General features: G+C 36.0%; 1 protein-coding gene across 1 annotated transcript in view; it reads right to left on the bottom strand.

The window, feature by feature from the left end:
• The window catches only part of Pola1 (DNA polymerase alpha 1, catalytic subunit), a 303,693-nt gene that overhangs the window by 150,639 nt on the left and 135,826 nt on the right, over window positions 1–17,228 (bottom strand). The window contains exons 27-31 of the mRNA XM_052732483.1: window positions 14,898–14,930; window positions 14,117–14,209; window positions 11,892–12,097; window positions 9,650–9,782; window positions 5,160–5,291 (exon numbers count right to left, since the gene is read on the bottom strand). Coding sequence (XP_052588443.1) covers window positions 5,160–5,291; window positions 9,650–9,782; window positions 11,892–12,097; window positions 14,117–14,209; window positions 14,898–14,930 — 597 coding nt within the window. The remainder of the gene's footprint in view (window positions 1–5,159; window positions 5,292–9,649; window positions 9,783–11,891; window positions 12,098–14,116; window positions 14,210–14,897; window positions 14,931–17,228) is intronic.

Consider the following 17,228-nt stretch of genomic DNA (forward strand, 5'->3'; position numbering starts at 1 on the left):
AGCCAGCAAAGAATCTGTTCAGCGTACCACATTTTCTGCTTCTTGGTCTAGTGAAATGTAAGTATCTTCATTCTCTGTTACCACAGAGTAAGAGGCAAACAGTCCCACTCCCATGCCTTTCCCACTGTGATAAACATGTATCCTTTCCAACTGTGTGCCAAAATAAATCCTTTGTCCTTTGTTTCTTTCTGGTATTTTACCATGGGGACAAAAAAAGGAACTGATCTACCTTGAAAGCAGCAGTGCTCAAAAGTCAAATATCTGACCAGTGGAAGCGGTATTACTCTGCACTGTTAAGCTGGCTCCTCCTCAAGCAAATGAAGGTGGGTTAGAGACTCTTTTCAAGGGCTATTTCTTCTACACTATAAAATTAAAGTTGTGAGATTCTATGTAATTAGCCCACATACAGCTCTGTGGTGATGTCATTATCATCTGTGAACCAAAAAGTCATCATTCTACCGGACCAACATCGAATGACTCACTCCACTCTTCCTCTTGACTGAAACAACAGAATTTAATATTCAGACTAGTAAATTATAACTATTCACAGGGCTCAGCTGCTCTGCAGAACTGATTATAATGTGAATCCTATTCTTTCAATTCTGCCACAATCAGTCTCTTCTCAGCTCAGCATCCAGCTCAAAGCAGAGGCAACCTTCAGTATCATGGTCTTTAGCAGCGACCCAAAGCAAGGCCTTCTCTCTCAGGTTATGTTCCTGATAGAATGCAATTGTCTTTCAACTAGGTTCTAACTGGTCTAAGGCATAATGAATGAAATTCCTAGAAAGAAAGGAAACCTCGGGTTAAAATTTGTTTATCCATATTTCACAACTCAGTAAAGAAAAAACTTAGTTAGAATTAATCAGGCTTAATCATTGTCCTTTAATAAACTTGAACTGTAAGGTGAAAATGAGGCAATAGTTGCTAGCTAAGAGTTTGCAAACAAATCATTAGGCTGTGTCTTCCTATGTGCTATACTTAGACTGCCTTTTAGTACCAGAAATCTGGTCAGCCTATAGAACTGTATTTTTTGTTGAGTTTTATCTTTTCTGTGGTGATATTTTATCTGTGTACCCCAATAAAGTTTATCTGAGGATCAGAGGAAAAAGCCAAACACTATAAGAAGTCAGGCAATGGTAGAACACACCTTTAATCCTATCACTCAGAGGCAAAAGTCTGTCTGGATCTCTGTGAGTTCAAGGCCACACTGGGAACAGAGCCAGGTGTAGTGGTACGTATCTTTAATCCCAGCACTAACAATAAAGGTCTGGAGGTCTGTACAGACAGACAGGAAGTGACAGAGTTGGCAAGAAGAGGAAGTGATGTAGCTGGGCAGACAGAGGAAATGAGTTGGTAGAACAGAAAGGCATATAGGGATAGGTATACAGGAAGTAGGTCTTTTTGGAAGCTGAGGGTTGGTGAGGTGAGGTTGGCTTTGGCTTGTCCTATTCCTCTGATCTTTCAGAATTTACCCAGTATCTGACTCCGGGTTTTTACTAATCAGACCATTTAGCAGTTTGTCTTATACTTTTCTTTCATTATTTTCTGTTGCTGTCGAGGCTGATCTTAAGTTGTCCTACGCTGGCTTCTAGCTCAGTGCTATAGCAAAGGAGGACCTTGAACTGAGCCTTCCTATCTCTATCTTCTAAGAGCTGGGCTTACAGTCATGCACCACCACACCCAGCAAATTCTATCATTTTTAAAGGGTGAATTCAAGTCAAAATTGTAGAAGTGCAGGGATTAAGGCACTGGTGGATTGAAGGGAGGAGGTAAAGTGCTTGCCAAGCATGCACATGGTCCTAACTTCTATCCCAAGAACTCCAAACCAAACCAAGTGCTTGAGTTACTTTCTAGTATATCACTAGAAGTTCTCATAAAGGAATATCTGTACATTTAAAAAGCAGTGGAAAATTTCTGTGCACACTTTCTACTTAAAGTATTTTGACTCTAAATACCTTGAAGCTAAGAGTAACCCCAACGTGTTTACTACTGTATTTTAAAAATCTAAGCTCAAAAACAGCACAACTGGTTAGATAATAGGTTTTACGACGTGTGTTGGAAAAACATTTAGGCTCCCCTAAGACAGTTTACTCAAAGATCTAGTTTTTAAACTGAACAAGATCTCAAGAACATGCGACACACATGGATATGTGACATACAACTTTTAAGAACAGAGAAGGAAGCAAGGTTGGTCTTTCTTGAGGTGTCCATGTAGCGAGTCATGAACTTTAGGGATAACCAGGTGTTCTAAATTAGCCATTGTTAGTGGGAAACTAATGGGGAAAAAAAATCTAAGTAGTTGATGGGGGCTGGGGGGGAGCTCATAAAGCAATTATGTCAAAGATATGCCTTACAAAAATTATGACTAATGAAAACTAAATAACTACAGGTTTAAAATTAGTAGACAAGAGGCTGAAAAGGAAGAGACAGGCAGCTTTGGCTAGTAAACATGCTGAAAGGTGGGTGTGTCCCACTGAGGGGAACAATGGCAAATTAAAACCCTAGGCCATTTCTTGGAAGATGCTAAGGACTATAAATTGTATTTTAAAAAGAAGGAACAGTATTAGTGGGGGGAGGAATGCTAAAGTCACATCAAATTGGGTTTATTATACTACATTAGCATCAGCATTTTAGAGACATATATTAATCAAAACAAAAATAAAAACAAATATTTTGACATTAAGGAATACAAGTTTGACTTTTAAATACACCTATCATACTATTTTATATACATCACCAAATACCTCTATTCCATTTTTAAACAAAATACTCTTTGTTGAAAAAATGTTTGTCTTGATTTCATCATTAGATGCCATTTCACTAACCCTGTATTATTTTTGAAAGGTGTAAGCTATCATCTGCTCCTGTCATTAATAATCTATGAGCTGGTCCATGTATATGAAGACATAAGTGGAAAAAATAGCCTATTTACCAAAATCTTTATTTGCATAATTTAAAAATTGGGTTTTTTTTTTAGATGAGACTTGTCAGAAGCAATATGCAAAGCACATTAAGGATTTGAGCAAGCCAGACATTTATGGAAATATTTTCCTGCAGAAATTGGCTTTCTCAAACAGTTCTTAATCAAGGGTAACCCTAGGAGGGAGATAGAGTCAAGTGCTGATTCCTGTCCATGTACTTATCATTGTTATGTACATCATCTACAGTATGTGGCAGATATTACATTAATAGACTAGCTTTTGATTTTCATAAGGCTCTATGCTTTTTAAAGCATACTGGTTGTGTTTTAGCAAAGGTCAATTTATAGAAATGAATTTTAAAGTGTATCTAAAAATTTTACTGTAATAATGTAGTATGATTCTTACTAATTGTCTTAGTTAGGCTTTTATTGCTGTGAAGAGACACCATGACCACGGCAACTCTTATCAAGGAAAACATTTAATTGGGCTCGGCTTACAGTTTCAGAGATTTAGTCCATTAACATCATGGCAGAAAGCATGGCAGTGTGCAGGCTGATATGGTGCTGGAGAAGGAGCTGAGAGTTCTACATCTTGATCCACAGGCAGCAGGAGGAGACTGTGGGCCACACTGGGATTAGCTTGAGCATATATGAGACCTCAAAGCGTGCCCCAACAGTGACACACTTCCTCCAACAAGGCTATACCTCCTAATAGTGCCTAATAGGGCGAAGCACTCAAACACATGAGTCTATGGGGGAGGGGAGATACCTATTCAAGCCACTGCATTAATGTAAAAGAAACAATCCTACTTAGATGAATTATGCCTTGGGGTAAGTAGACCAAACAAGAGTAATTTTAAAGAACTTGAGACAGGCTTAGAACTGACATACAAGGAGAAAAGATTGGTATTCCTATCTTCCAAATGGAGTCAAGTGCTTTCAGGGAAAAAAAATCCTGATGTTCTGCTCTGCCCTACTTTTCCCTTCACCCTGTTAGTGACACGCCACTCTCAAACAAAACTAGTTATTAGTTTTAAAGCATGCTGAGAAAGCATACAGTTTCCTTAGAGGTACCTTACAAAATGGGGAGAAAGAAAACATGGGAACAAGAGAAGCTCTAGGGAGAGGGAAGTAAAGTCAGTCTTTGGCCCTTCCAACTTTCTCCATATATCTATGCATTTCATATTGTCTCAAGTAATTATTTTGATAAGGAAGGAGGACAAAGCGTTTATTCTGTTATTCCACTGACTCATCATAATGAAAATTGTCACAAAAGGAATGATTAAAAACAACAACAACCTATTAGTGTTGGTGGATATACCATCAAAAGTACATATACTACTTTATTTTCTCTTTTTTATGGTGCTGGGAATGAAAGCCAGGGCATCACACGTACTAACAAGTGTTCAACCACTAAGCTACAATCTCAGCCTATGACACATTTTCACGGAAGTTTAGAGTTGAAAAAGTAGTAACTGTTATGAAATTGTCTCATAAAAATAATTTCAATGACTTCCAAAAGCTACTTTGAATTTTTTTAGGAAACTTGTAAGGAAACATTACCTAATTTTTTTTAAGATTTGAAAGCTAACTAAACTAAACTATGGGACTAGTTATTTAGAAGACTACTACTAAGTAAAATACTGTGGCAATCTGGATTTGACTCAAGATTCCTGTATATAGACCAGTGGTTTATGTGTGTACATGTTCATATGTGCACATCAGTGTGGAGGACAGGTCAACATCAGCTGACTTGCTCAGTCACTCTATACATTATGTTGTCTTCGTGTTTTACGTGTATGGATGTTTTGCCTATATGTATGTCTGCACCACCTATGTTCCTGGCGCCTGAGGAGGCCAGAAGAGGGTATGAGATCCCCTGGGACTGGAGTTATAAGTAGTTGTGGGCCACCATATGGGTGCTAGGAATTGAACCCAGATCCTCTGGAGCAGCAGACAGTGCTCTTAACTGCTGAGTCACTTCTCCAATAGTCTACCTTATGTTTTTAAAACAAGGTCACTCAATGAACGCCAACAAGCTCTGAGGAACGATCTGCATGCCCCCACTTTCCAGCACTACAGTTATAAACACAAGCCCCTCTGCCTACCTTTTGATGTGAGTGCTAGGGATCTGAACTCAGGTCCTCACTCTCGCATAGCAAACACTTTACCTGTTGAGCCATCTTCCCAGCCCAGGGTTCTTAGGGGGCACAAGTCTTATAAAATAAAACAGATTTACCTGACAGATGACATAGGACACTGTGTCTCCAGCTTTCACCTTCCTGCCTCCTTGAGAATTTATCCACAGGGCCACATGTACATGAGGTAGGCTTTTTTTATCAGGATAATCCTGGGGATCCTTTGTCAATGCCTAAAAGATAAAAAAAATGGGAAAAATAAACTCACCAAATTTTAAAATAAAACCTTCTATACATATATACAAACACATTTTTACCAGAATCATATATATATATATATATATATATATATATATATATATATATATATAAACATGAAAATGACTATGAATACAGAAAACATGGTTCCTTTCTGTGTCATTTAGTAACTGGTATAACCACATACAAGCCTAACAAGAAGAAATGTAAGCTTATGGGCTCTGCCACATAATATTTGAATATTTAAAATATTCAAGACTCTAGATGCAGTGTTCTATGAAGCCTTAGAGTTTCTCCTCATGTTTGTAGTTTTCTCATTTAATTAGCTGGGATTAGAGAATAACAGCTACTCTGACTTAATGATCTGATCTCAAAGGCTTCTCTAACTGAATAAACCTCCAATACACTACAAAGCACTGAATTTACTCTGAATGCCAACTTGTGCTCTATAGAGAGCAAAGAGTTTGTAACAGAAAGTGAGCACAAGATCAGGAACAGCGTCAGGAGAAAGTTATTGTCTAACAATACTATTTGTACTAATGATACAGAAGAAAAGCTTGGTAAAACTGTTTATGCTTTATAAATATGAATCCTAACAGTAGCACCAAATTGTACTAACAGTCAGTATATTACTTTCCACCACCATAGCAAAGTACTTTCCCTTGAGAACATTCTTGACTACGCAATAAAAAATAGTAACTTGAGAGAATGGTCTCCCTTCTGTAGTCAAGGTTGACTTGGAACTCACTGTGCAGCGCAGGCTGGCTACAAACTTGAGGCAAGCATTCCTCCTGTCTCAGTTTTCTGAGTGCTGGTATTACAAATGTGAGCCATCATGTCTAGCAAAGTTAGCAATTTCTAAAGCCTTTAAACCTTGAGAACAAGTCTACTGCTTTGTGTTGGAGCCTGCTGACAGTCAGCTGGCTATCTGGGTAGGGTGTGCGGATTGTAGAGACAATGAAGAAGACAGGAAAGAGTTGAGAAGTCTGCCAGTCATGCCGAGTTTATTTCACAGACAGCTTATAAGCATTTTTGAAGGACAGGGGTAGAACAATGCACAGCATAAGCATTCAACCATTATCTATCCTGCCTGGAGTCAAGGAGGAGTACAGTTTCATTTTCTATCTCAGTGTACCTCTGGCTGGCGTCAGCAGCCTACATCTAGTTAGTGTGTTCCTTCCTGTGGGTTAATCAGACTTTCTCACAGCCCTTCAAGGAGACTCTGCAGGCTAATCAGGACTTTCTCACAGCCCTGGAGCAAGCAAGCTTGAACTCTATTGACTCAGAATAGACTTCAGATTCAAACTGGGAAACTGAGTCAGTTGTGGGCTCCCACAATTTTGTATGATTAAACGCAAAGAATACACAAAGCATATCTGAAGAATGAAGGTTACTCTAGGAAAATTAGTTGTGCAACTATTTGAGTTACAAGCTAAACTAACTGCTGTTTACATAGAATGTAGTTTTTACTTGAAAGAATGGTAGGAAAACTATAGTTATTTTGACATATAGATCTAGCAGTTTCTCAAAAAACAAAAACCTTGAAACTAAACAAAACCTGCTACTTCAAGAAAAAAAAATCAATCTGACAATAGATATCATCAATGACAAAGTTCAACCTTTCAAGTCCAATTCAAACTTTAGAAAATACGTTTCCACTTATGTGAGCCTGACAACTTCCCAATACTTAAGACATTTCTAATAAAGTAGGAGTATTTTAACATGTGCTTTCACAGTATACATAAAATACATCCATTTTAATGCCTGCATAATTCAGGGAATAAACCAACAAATAATCCACAATGTCATACATAGATGAAATATCCACTCAAACTTCAATACAGCAGTGAATAAGATAAAAATACATGGTATATATGCATAAAGATGATATATAGCATATTTTTTATAATGAATATACACAAACAAAAATAAGAAAAAAATCCAAAGTACAATACAGACCAGCAAATTTCAAAGTTAAAAAAAAAATAGTTTACTGGTACGGTCTTAGACTTCACATTACAAATAACTTTAAAGACTATACAAAGATTAAAGATTAACAGAAAGACAACTCACCTTTCACATATGAATGAATAGCTAATTATAAATAGACACAGACCTCTATGATATAGTTTATCAGAATTTACTATACTTGCACCAACACTACAGAAATGTTAAAAAAATAAAAATAAAAACCAGGGTCACACTCACTATGTAGCCTTGGCTGGCCTCAAACTCAACAAGTAGACAAAATTGGCCTTGAACTCAGAGATCTGCCTGCCTTTGCCTCCCAAGTGCTGGGATTAAAAGTATGCACTATTATACCCAAACGATACCATTCTTTATAAATAAAAACATAAAGGCTGGGAAGATAGTTTTATCATTAAATAGCTTAACCCATGTCAAGAAAAACAAACAACAAAGTAGCCAGCTGAGTTGCTAGTACTTATCCTCCTTAACAACGGAGGGGCAGAGACAGGTAGCTCCCTGAGACTCCCTGGCCAAACCCACTCAGTAAGTTGTAAGTGAGAGACAAACCTGTCTCAACAAACAAAGCAAGGGCTAGAAAGATAGCTTAGTTGGTATAGCACTTGCTGTGTAAGCAGGAGGACCTGAATTTGATTCCCAGAACCCATGAAAATAAGTTGGGTATAGACTTGCCATCTCAGCAGTGGAGAGGTGGAGACAGGAGGATCCTCATCCTGGCCTACCTAGCAAATTCCAGGCCAGTGAGAGACTATCTCAAAGAAAGAAAAAGTATAGAAAACAAAAAATTGACCCAAAAATGAATGTAAGTCCTAGAAAACATTCTCTCCAAAAATAAAATAAAAACAAATTAAACCCATTGTGAAAGTTTCATATCCACTATGGTAGCAATGTTTTATTTTAAAAATCATCACCATTACAAAGAAACTGTGATGAAAATAGCATGCATATTTTGATATTATTAACTGGCACCACCGTTTCACAAAACAATTTTCCTAGATCCATTCAGATAGTCATATCTTTTGACACAAATGTTTTATTTCAAGGAAGGTACAATAAGAAAGTAATCCATCTGAAAGCAAAATGACAAGTGAACAAAAATGTTCAATGCAGTTATTTAAAATAGAGAAGAAAACTTAATAATCAACTAAGAAAAAAATTAAATAAACATGTCAGCAAAATAGATTATTAATGTATTGATTAACTTCATTTACGGGTGCTAGGAATCAAACCTAGGGCCTTACATACATGATTTTTCCAGTAATATAAAAATATGATTTTTTGGGTAATATAGAAGCCAGGTATGATGGCACTTACCTGCAATCAGAGGTTCAAGGACAGCCTCAAGTGTATATAAAGTTCAAGCTAACCTAAGCTACATAACACACTGCTCTGTCTCAAAAAACCCATGAAAATGGGTTTCTAAATAATAAAACAATTCTAACAATATAAAATATGTTTTCAAGTGTATGGCAATATGAAAAACTGACAATCATTACTTTAACATAGAAGTAGTATGAATGAGTTTTCATTCTAAAACTTCTCCTTAATGTCATCAACAGATCCTAATTTTTTTTGTATAAGCTTTGACAAAGAAACCAATCACAAAATGGGTAAAGTGATATTTGAAGATTAGCTTCTGAATATGTAAGGATACTTGTTTTAAATAGGAAGAAAATCTATTAACCTACTATCTTACTTATTACATGCTACTTTGGAAATCAAGATTTTGTTTCTCAAATTAGCTAAGAAAAAATACCCATACCCACAATGTGATTATGGTTTTGTTTTAAGATGCACACGTGCTTTAGATACACAGAATAGGTTACCACTATCTTTAATTCTAACTGAATCTGTACCTAAAAGCCTTTTAATTACAGATGCCCATATGATTACAGGATCACCATATGTGAAGTAATATACACATACACATTTGGGAGTGGAAGCAGCAGAGGAGAGGTAAGGAGACAGGGACAATGCGGGAGAGGAAAGAAGGAGAATGAATGAAAATATAAGAATGAATAAGAATGATCAGATCTGTGTGTCAAACAACTATTACTTTGGAGGACTACGAAAAAGGAAGCATTCTCCAGGCCCTCACACATAAGCTAAATCATCCCGACAATGTCTAGAAGTAAAAAGGAGAGAGGTCTCATCTGTAGCAGATGCGGCAGTACCTGTGGCTGGAAGAGCTATGCTAATGTTCAATCTGTGATCCAGTTGTTAAGCAGCTTTCACCCCCAGCCAGAATTTATTTAAATTGCAAGGATGAGGTGGTTCTTCAACTAGCTGAAGGAGGAGAAAAAAAAATATGACAGCAGCTGGGCTCAGCAATAAACGCTACATTTACCTTGTTAATTTCAAACTGACTCACTGGGACACTGCCATTTAGCACATTTTCTCCAATTTCTATTAACCTCTTCTGAATGTTTTCCACAATGGTGTCCCGGCTTTGATCAGAAAGAATCTGGCCAATGACAAAGCTGTATAAAGAAAGAAAAATATGATTTTTAATATCATACTTCATTAACAAAGAAAAGATAGACATGAGATTGGCATGAGGACAAGAGCTATGTTAAGAGCTAATATGAGGATTAGTGTCTAGAAGGCAGTTTAGATTTTATGTTTATGAGTGTTTTGCCTTTATGCATGTCTGTACATCAAATCTGTGCCTGGTATCTGCGGAGGTCAGAAGAAGGTATAAGATGCCCTGAAAGTAGAGTTGAGGATGGTTGGTGCTGGAAATAAAACCCAGGTCTTCTGCAAGAGCAACAAGTGCTCTTAACCACTAAGCTATCTCCCCAGCCCTCACTGTTTTATTTTATTTTTAAAATCTACCAAAAATTTACTAACCTAAAAACTCCATATCTGCCCTTTGACATATAGATCATTCATTTATGTGGCAGCTAATGCTTTATGCAATATACAATACAGAAAAAGTGTGCTCTCAGATTTTATGTAATTATAAAATCCAGACACAATTATATTCTAGCCAAAAGTTAAAATTTTAGAAGATAAATTTTATCTTTATTCATAAAGCAACAAGATAGTATTTCTGGGATCAAGATACCATCTCCACCTAACATGACTATTTAGCTAGGCAAGAAGAAATATAAAGTTCTTTAAGTAAAGTTAAAAAAAATCTAAGGGGCTAGAAAACTGGCTCAGGGGTTATGAGTATTGGTTCTTTCAGAGGATGCAGGTTCAACTCTCAGCACCCACATGATAGCTCACAACTCTAGTCCCTGGGAATCTAATGCCCTCTTCTGACAACCATGGGCACCAGGCTTTAACATGGTGCATAGACATACATGCTTGGAAAACACTCATACACATAAAATAATGAACTAAAAAATGGGAAAAATGCAAGATACCAAACTCTTCTTTCTTCAGCTTCATTATAAATTGTTCAGTGTTCTCTAACTTTATGCTATCCCTCAAGAAATTCATATTATTCTACAAAGCCTCAAGAATAAAGAAACATAAATGAAGAAGCCAATATTTTATCCATTTCTGAGAAAATGCAGAACAAGAGTTTGACAGCTGCTTTATAATTTGTCAGAAAAAGAATCCTAACAAAAACGTTTGTATAGCTTTAATTACTAATACATTTCTAACTCAGAGAAATTTACTTCTATTATGATGCATCTTTTCTTAGAAAACACAAAAGCTGAGGAGAACACTCTAATCGACAGCCTATACAAAGTAGGCTTGAGTATATTTGGGGGCAATGAAGCATTTCAAACCACATTTCATAAAAGGCAGACCATGACCTATACTCAGATGATCAACTTTGCCTAATCAAGAGTAGTTTTACAGAAGCAACACTTGCTCAATCTCTCAATTTGAAAGTGGAAAAAGATTGGAAAATAAGTTTAAAATGCTGATATTTAGCAAAAACTATAAGTACTTTTGAATCTAGCCATAAAGAAAAAATTCTATTTTCAAAACTGATCTAGATCACAAAATTGGAATAGGTAAAGATGGCATATAACATGTCTAAGTATCACTTTTTCAAATGGGTACTTCATATATTATGTGACCACAAACAAAAAGAATCTTTTAATCATAATATTAAGTTTAAGGTAAAAGGCTAGTGAGTCATGTATTACTTCAGAGGCATACCCATATTTTGGAACTAGCTCTCAAATTAATCTGAGGTTAGTAAGAATCATTTATATGCAAATGATAAGTCTCAGTCCATGGCCCACTTTTAATCACACATTTTAAGCTACAAAACAGAGGAATCATAAAAATTATGTTTATAATTAGGATCTATGGATTCAGGAGTACAAAATAGAAGACTTTGAAAAAGAGGAATAAAAAACAGTACCAACAAAATCAATTCTTTAAAGATCTAGGAATAAAGATTTACTCTCAACATAAGGTATAGCTCATGTTTCCTACTTTGCAAATTTAGTTTTATCTAACTTTTAATCTAACTGTAAAATTCTATTTGTAATAATGCAATACAGAATGAAGTTGTATCCTTATGCTTGGCAGACTTATAGGCATTTTCCATAGCACTTGGATTTTCTTCAACAAAAATTTGAAGGACAAACAACAAAAACAAAATTAAAAGCTAAACTCACTTTCCTGTGTCCTTGGCAAGATCACACCAGTCTCTTCTAACTATATCTAATCCTTTTAGCTCCTGTTTGGTAACGTAATTCCCATCTGATGTTGGTTCAACAACCAGAGCAGCATATTTCTTTTTCTTCAGCAGTAGCAGAGACTTGAAAACACCATCAATGTCTATTTCAAGCAGCTTGTACAATTTATTCACTTCACTTTTTACCTGTGAAAATTTCAATTATTTTATTGTCAGATTCTCAAACACCTAACAGGGAAAAAATGCACATGCTATAAATTCCCAAGAGTTAACCTCAACAAAGCTTGAAGGCACATGTAAATTAATTAAAATTTATCATCCAACTTACATAACACAGAATTATTTAGGGTACAATTTAAAAACATTGAAGAACAAAGAACAAAATCAGATCTTAAAATCACTCTCCAGTGTTTACTGGGAAGATTCTCAGTCAGAATATCACAGAGCTATTGGCTTATGAATGTTTACTGTAGCACTATTAACAATAACTTAGTTATAAAATCAGCCTAGGTGCCCATCAACAGAGGAGAGGATAAATAACATTCAGTATACCCATACACAATGCAACTTTTTAAAGACATAAAGAATGAAATTATAATGTATATGTAAAACAGATACAGTAAGAAATATTCAGCTAGTTAAGTCAGACTCAGAAAAACAATTATTGCATGTTTTCTCTCACTGTAGATTTTAGATTATACATATACATATCTGTACACATATAAAATCATATGACATGAAAGTAGAAACAAAAAGTGTCTAAGAGAACAAAGGGAATTAACTCACATATGGGGGTAGGAGGCTATGGGGAACATGCCCAAAGTACATTGCAAACATGTACGGCAATGTCTGTATAAGACTCAGAAGTATGTACAATGAATATACACCAATAAAAATAAAATAAAGATCATAACAACTTGGGAAGTTGAGGCAGGTGATGTCCTTATTGAAGTCAATTTGGGGTGGTTACAAAGTTCAAGACCATCTTGAGCTATATAGCAAGATTTTTATCTCAAAAATAAAGTATTTTTTTAAAAAACTAACAGATAATAACACAAATATTATCGTTCCATCAAAACAAAGGCTATGATTGTCTCTCTTCACTCCAGGAAATACATAATAACTATAGGAAATTATGTATAGGTATTTCTGAATCTAAAATAATGCATATATATTTGCCTCGGAATTACTGAATTGATTAACAACTAGACAATCCAACAATTATGTGGACAAAAAATTACATAAAACTTTGTTAGATAATGTCCAAAATGTCCATTAGCACCTTAAGTATAGACAAATAGCGATGTGCTGAATGAATAAATGAATAGTCTCTTGCCCTTTGCTGAAAAGGCTAAGGCACAAATCATGGCCTCTAGGGAAAATTGCAAAGATTTGCAAGGCCCAGTACGAGTACAAAAGGCCGGGCCTATGTACAAGTGAAGAGTACAGTTCAAATTCCACAATTTCCAGGGAGGAAAAAAAAATTGATAATTTGTAAGATATTTCCATTTTTTAATATTGGGACAAAATCCTAACAAATCAAGTGCTCAAGAAATACTTGCCAAGTGTGAATCACCATTAAGAGGCTACCAATGGCTGGGCAGTGGCAATGCATGACTATAATCCCAGCACTTGGGAGGCAGGGGCAGGTGGATCTCTGTGAGTTCAAGGCCAGCCTGGTCTACAAAGCCAGTTCCAGGACAGCCAGAGCTGTTACACAGAGAAACCACATCTCAAAAAATAAACAAAAAAGACGCTACCAATGACAGCTTCTAAATATCCCTTTGTATTTTCTAATATATTTTAAATACTCCATAAAATTAAATGTGTATGTGTGAGTACATGTGTATGTGTAGATAGGTAAATATTAATTCAATCACATCTATGTATGAAATATATCTGAATACTATTAGAAACACATTTCCTTGTGAATTACAACGCATGATGTTCTAATGTGACTACATTTAAACTTTTTTCAAAAGAAAAATGTTATCTACCTCCTAAGGAAACCAACTGCCTTTGAATTTTGCCCTAAAAACAAAATAGAGTATAAGGAAAAATAGGAGAATGAAAAATTTAGTGACACCAAGTTTATTATTTTCAAAAGTATACACATGTACATAACACATGAACTCATTGTATTTACTGTGTTAAATACAAAATTCATAAACCCAGGTAAAATAAGCAATCAATAAATTATCTCACCTTGTTTCCCAATTTAAATACTTCTTCCAGATTGGTACTATTGGTATTTATCATAATTGAGTCTGTATCTCCATAAATAACTTCAAGATTCATCTAATGAAAGCCAAAAGTATAAAGATTAATAACAAAAACACACTGATCACTATACACAATGAAACTAAATGTTTCTAGCACTAGAGACTAGACGTGTCACTGATTTCTCCCAAGTCATGTTACTTACTATCTGTACTGTCAGGACAGATAATTGAAGATTAAGAAAGCCTTCCCAATTTTCTTTTTAAAAACCTGCAAGAATTAACTGTGTGTAATTTCAATTGAAACAGAATATGGGATTTAATTAAAAAAAAGGTTAGGACACAGGGTCTATATTTAACTATTTTACCATGTACTGAGCAGTCATAGCAGTTTAAGAAGCAAAAATATGGATTTTAATTCTGGGGCACAAATATTTATTGGATTCTCAAACAGTATTTAGTAGAATATGAAGTGTGCCAAATAATCAATCATAACAAACAACACTGAAGCACATGCATTATAAAGGCTTAGAAATAAACTCTAATTAGCACCATTACTAATTTGCCTGAAACACATATAGGCTTCAAGCAAGGGCTAGATCATATCAGTGTTGAAACAAGAGAAAAGGTTGCAATGCATTAGGAGGGATTATAAATGTAAAGTAGGCATCCTAAAAACAATTTTCAGTATGTTTGGGTTACAATTTTCCTTGAACACAAAAATGTCACCTGGTATGATATTTCAGAGTTGTTTTAGAATGCATTACCTTCTGTACCATCTCTTTTGTATGCATCAAAATCTAAATAAAACAAAAGTCATATTAATATATTACACAATTACAAAGGCATAAATACAGCACAAGACATTCCCAATTTCCAAGCATCTTTAAAGCTCCTGAATATTTCACAACACCCAATCTCAAATAACAGTAACATCAATATAATCTAAGTTTGCCTTTAAGCTGATACTTAATAGAGACAGGCAAGGCAATAAATATCTGTATTTCTGTGTATCTATAATAAACATGTATAATAAGGTACCCCTTAATAGTATGGCAAAGGTCACTTATTCACAGTACTAATGTTTTAATAGAATTGCATGACTAAAGAAAGCTTTATAGTGCTTAAAATCTCCCAATTCATACCCATATTCTGACTCTTAAAAGGTGAGTAGCAAAGTACTCCATTTAAATTAAAATTCTTTCCTATACTAAATTCCTTGAAGGTGACTGACTATATGGCCTGGAGTTAGCATACTGCCCAGAAAAATGGTGGATTTCAGTAAACGGTAAACGAAAACAAACATACAGATAACTATGAATAGGTCTGCCCCCAGGCCCACATGACAACACAATATGAAACATAAAATAATGTACACACAGACAAAAGCAGATAGAAGTTACCTTGGGCCCTATCAAAAGCAACATATTTAATATGTGAAGGACTCTGAAGACGTAATAATATGATGTACTGAGAGCAGAGACAGAGGCAAAGAGATAATAAATCATGTGAAAGACATTATGTTGAGAGCACTTCCTGCATTCTATCCTTTCTTTCTCCAAGAACCCCAAGAGGTAGCTACTATTAATATCCACATTTGTTAGTTGTGAAATGACAAAGAAAATCATTTCTCTCTCCTAGCCACAGCAAAACAAGGGTACAAAACTAGGCACTCTGGCTCCAGGACAGAAGCCTTAGTCACTCAATACTATTGCCACTCCAGTATCATTTATTCTTCATGCATCAATCTAAATCAGAAGTTTCTTTCCAATGAATCAGAAGTTTGCTTTCATTCATGGCTCTTTCTCCGACCTTGTCAGCTAAGCTGAATCCCAAGGTTTCATTTCAGTCTTTCTTATCTTCCATAGGACAGAGTACTTCTGTCATTGAAGCACATTATCCATCTATCCACCATTGCCTATCTTCATTGTCCACTCCCCTCTCTTACTATTGCCCAACTTTGTTCATAGATTGAAAGTTCCGTATGGGGGCAGGGGGGGATGGTGAATTCTGATTAAGCTGAGCCAGTAGTTTTTATATTGGCTACATAGTGGAATTACCTCAGGCTCATTAAATAACTAAAGCAGTGACAACCAAAAAATGTCTTCAGATCTTGTTCCTGGTGTAAAACTCTGACTCCAATGTTGAGAACTACTATGCAAGAGTATTAGCTTTCTAAAATTTATTACATGGTTCTATTTTCTTCCTCTCCCAAAACAAATATTTCCCCCCTCCAATATCTTTGACCAGAAGTGGGGTTTTTTTGGTTTATTAATTTTTTTTCATTTATTTTACATCCCGACCTCAGTTTCCCTTCCCTCCTCTCCTCCCAATTCCCTCCCCCACCTCCCCTCTGTCCCTCATCCACTCCACCTCTATTTCTGTTCAGAAAGGGGCAGGCCTCCCATGGGTGTCAACAAAGCATGGTATATCAACTTGAGGTAGAACAAAGCTCCTCCCTTTGTATTGAGGCTGGGCAAGGCAACCCAGTGTGAGGAATAGGTTTCCAAGAGCCAGCTCATGCATTAGAGACAAGCCCTGATCTCAGTGCTAGGAGTCCCACAAAAAAGACAAAGCTACAGGACTATCACACACTAAGCAGAGGGCCTAGGTCGGTCCCATACAGGCTTCCCAGCAGTCTGACCACAAGTTTTTAAAAAAGAGCTCCCAAGATGATTCTTAGGACTGGTCCAAGAAAACCAAGGTAATTCCATTCTGGAGGCATTACTGACTTAGACATATTCATATGACAACTTTACCTTGACAGATTAATCAAAGGTAAGGAGAATCCTCTAGGAAACTTCTGCAAAGAGGAATTCTGCAAATTCCTCATGAGAATTAGAGGAAAACCAGCCTCAAAGATTGAGGGCTGGCTAGAGCAGGCAACAGGCATCATGGTAACCATGAAGGACCATGCTAGAAGGTTTAAGCTAAAATGCTGAGAATGCACCTGACTCACAGGGATATGTGGCTACTGCTGAATGACACATGCGAAGTAACATTCTAACTTTTCTGAGGACTTACCAACTTGAATGAATCAGGACTAATCTCCTAAAGTGTTTTCAGAGCCTCCAAGACCAAGCTCAAATTCTACAGTT

The sequence above is a fragment of the Peromyscus californicus genome, unplaced genomic scaffold (assembly GCF_007827085.1).
Source record: "Peromyscus californicus insignis strain IS unplaced genomic scaffold, ASM782708v3 Scaffold_10__1_contigs__length_136768540, whole genome shotgun sequence".
Classification (NCBI taxonomy): domain Eukaryota; kingdom Metazoa; phylum Chordata; class Mammalia; order Rodentia; family Cricetidae; genus Peromyscus; species Peromyscus californicus.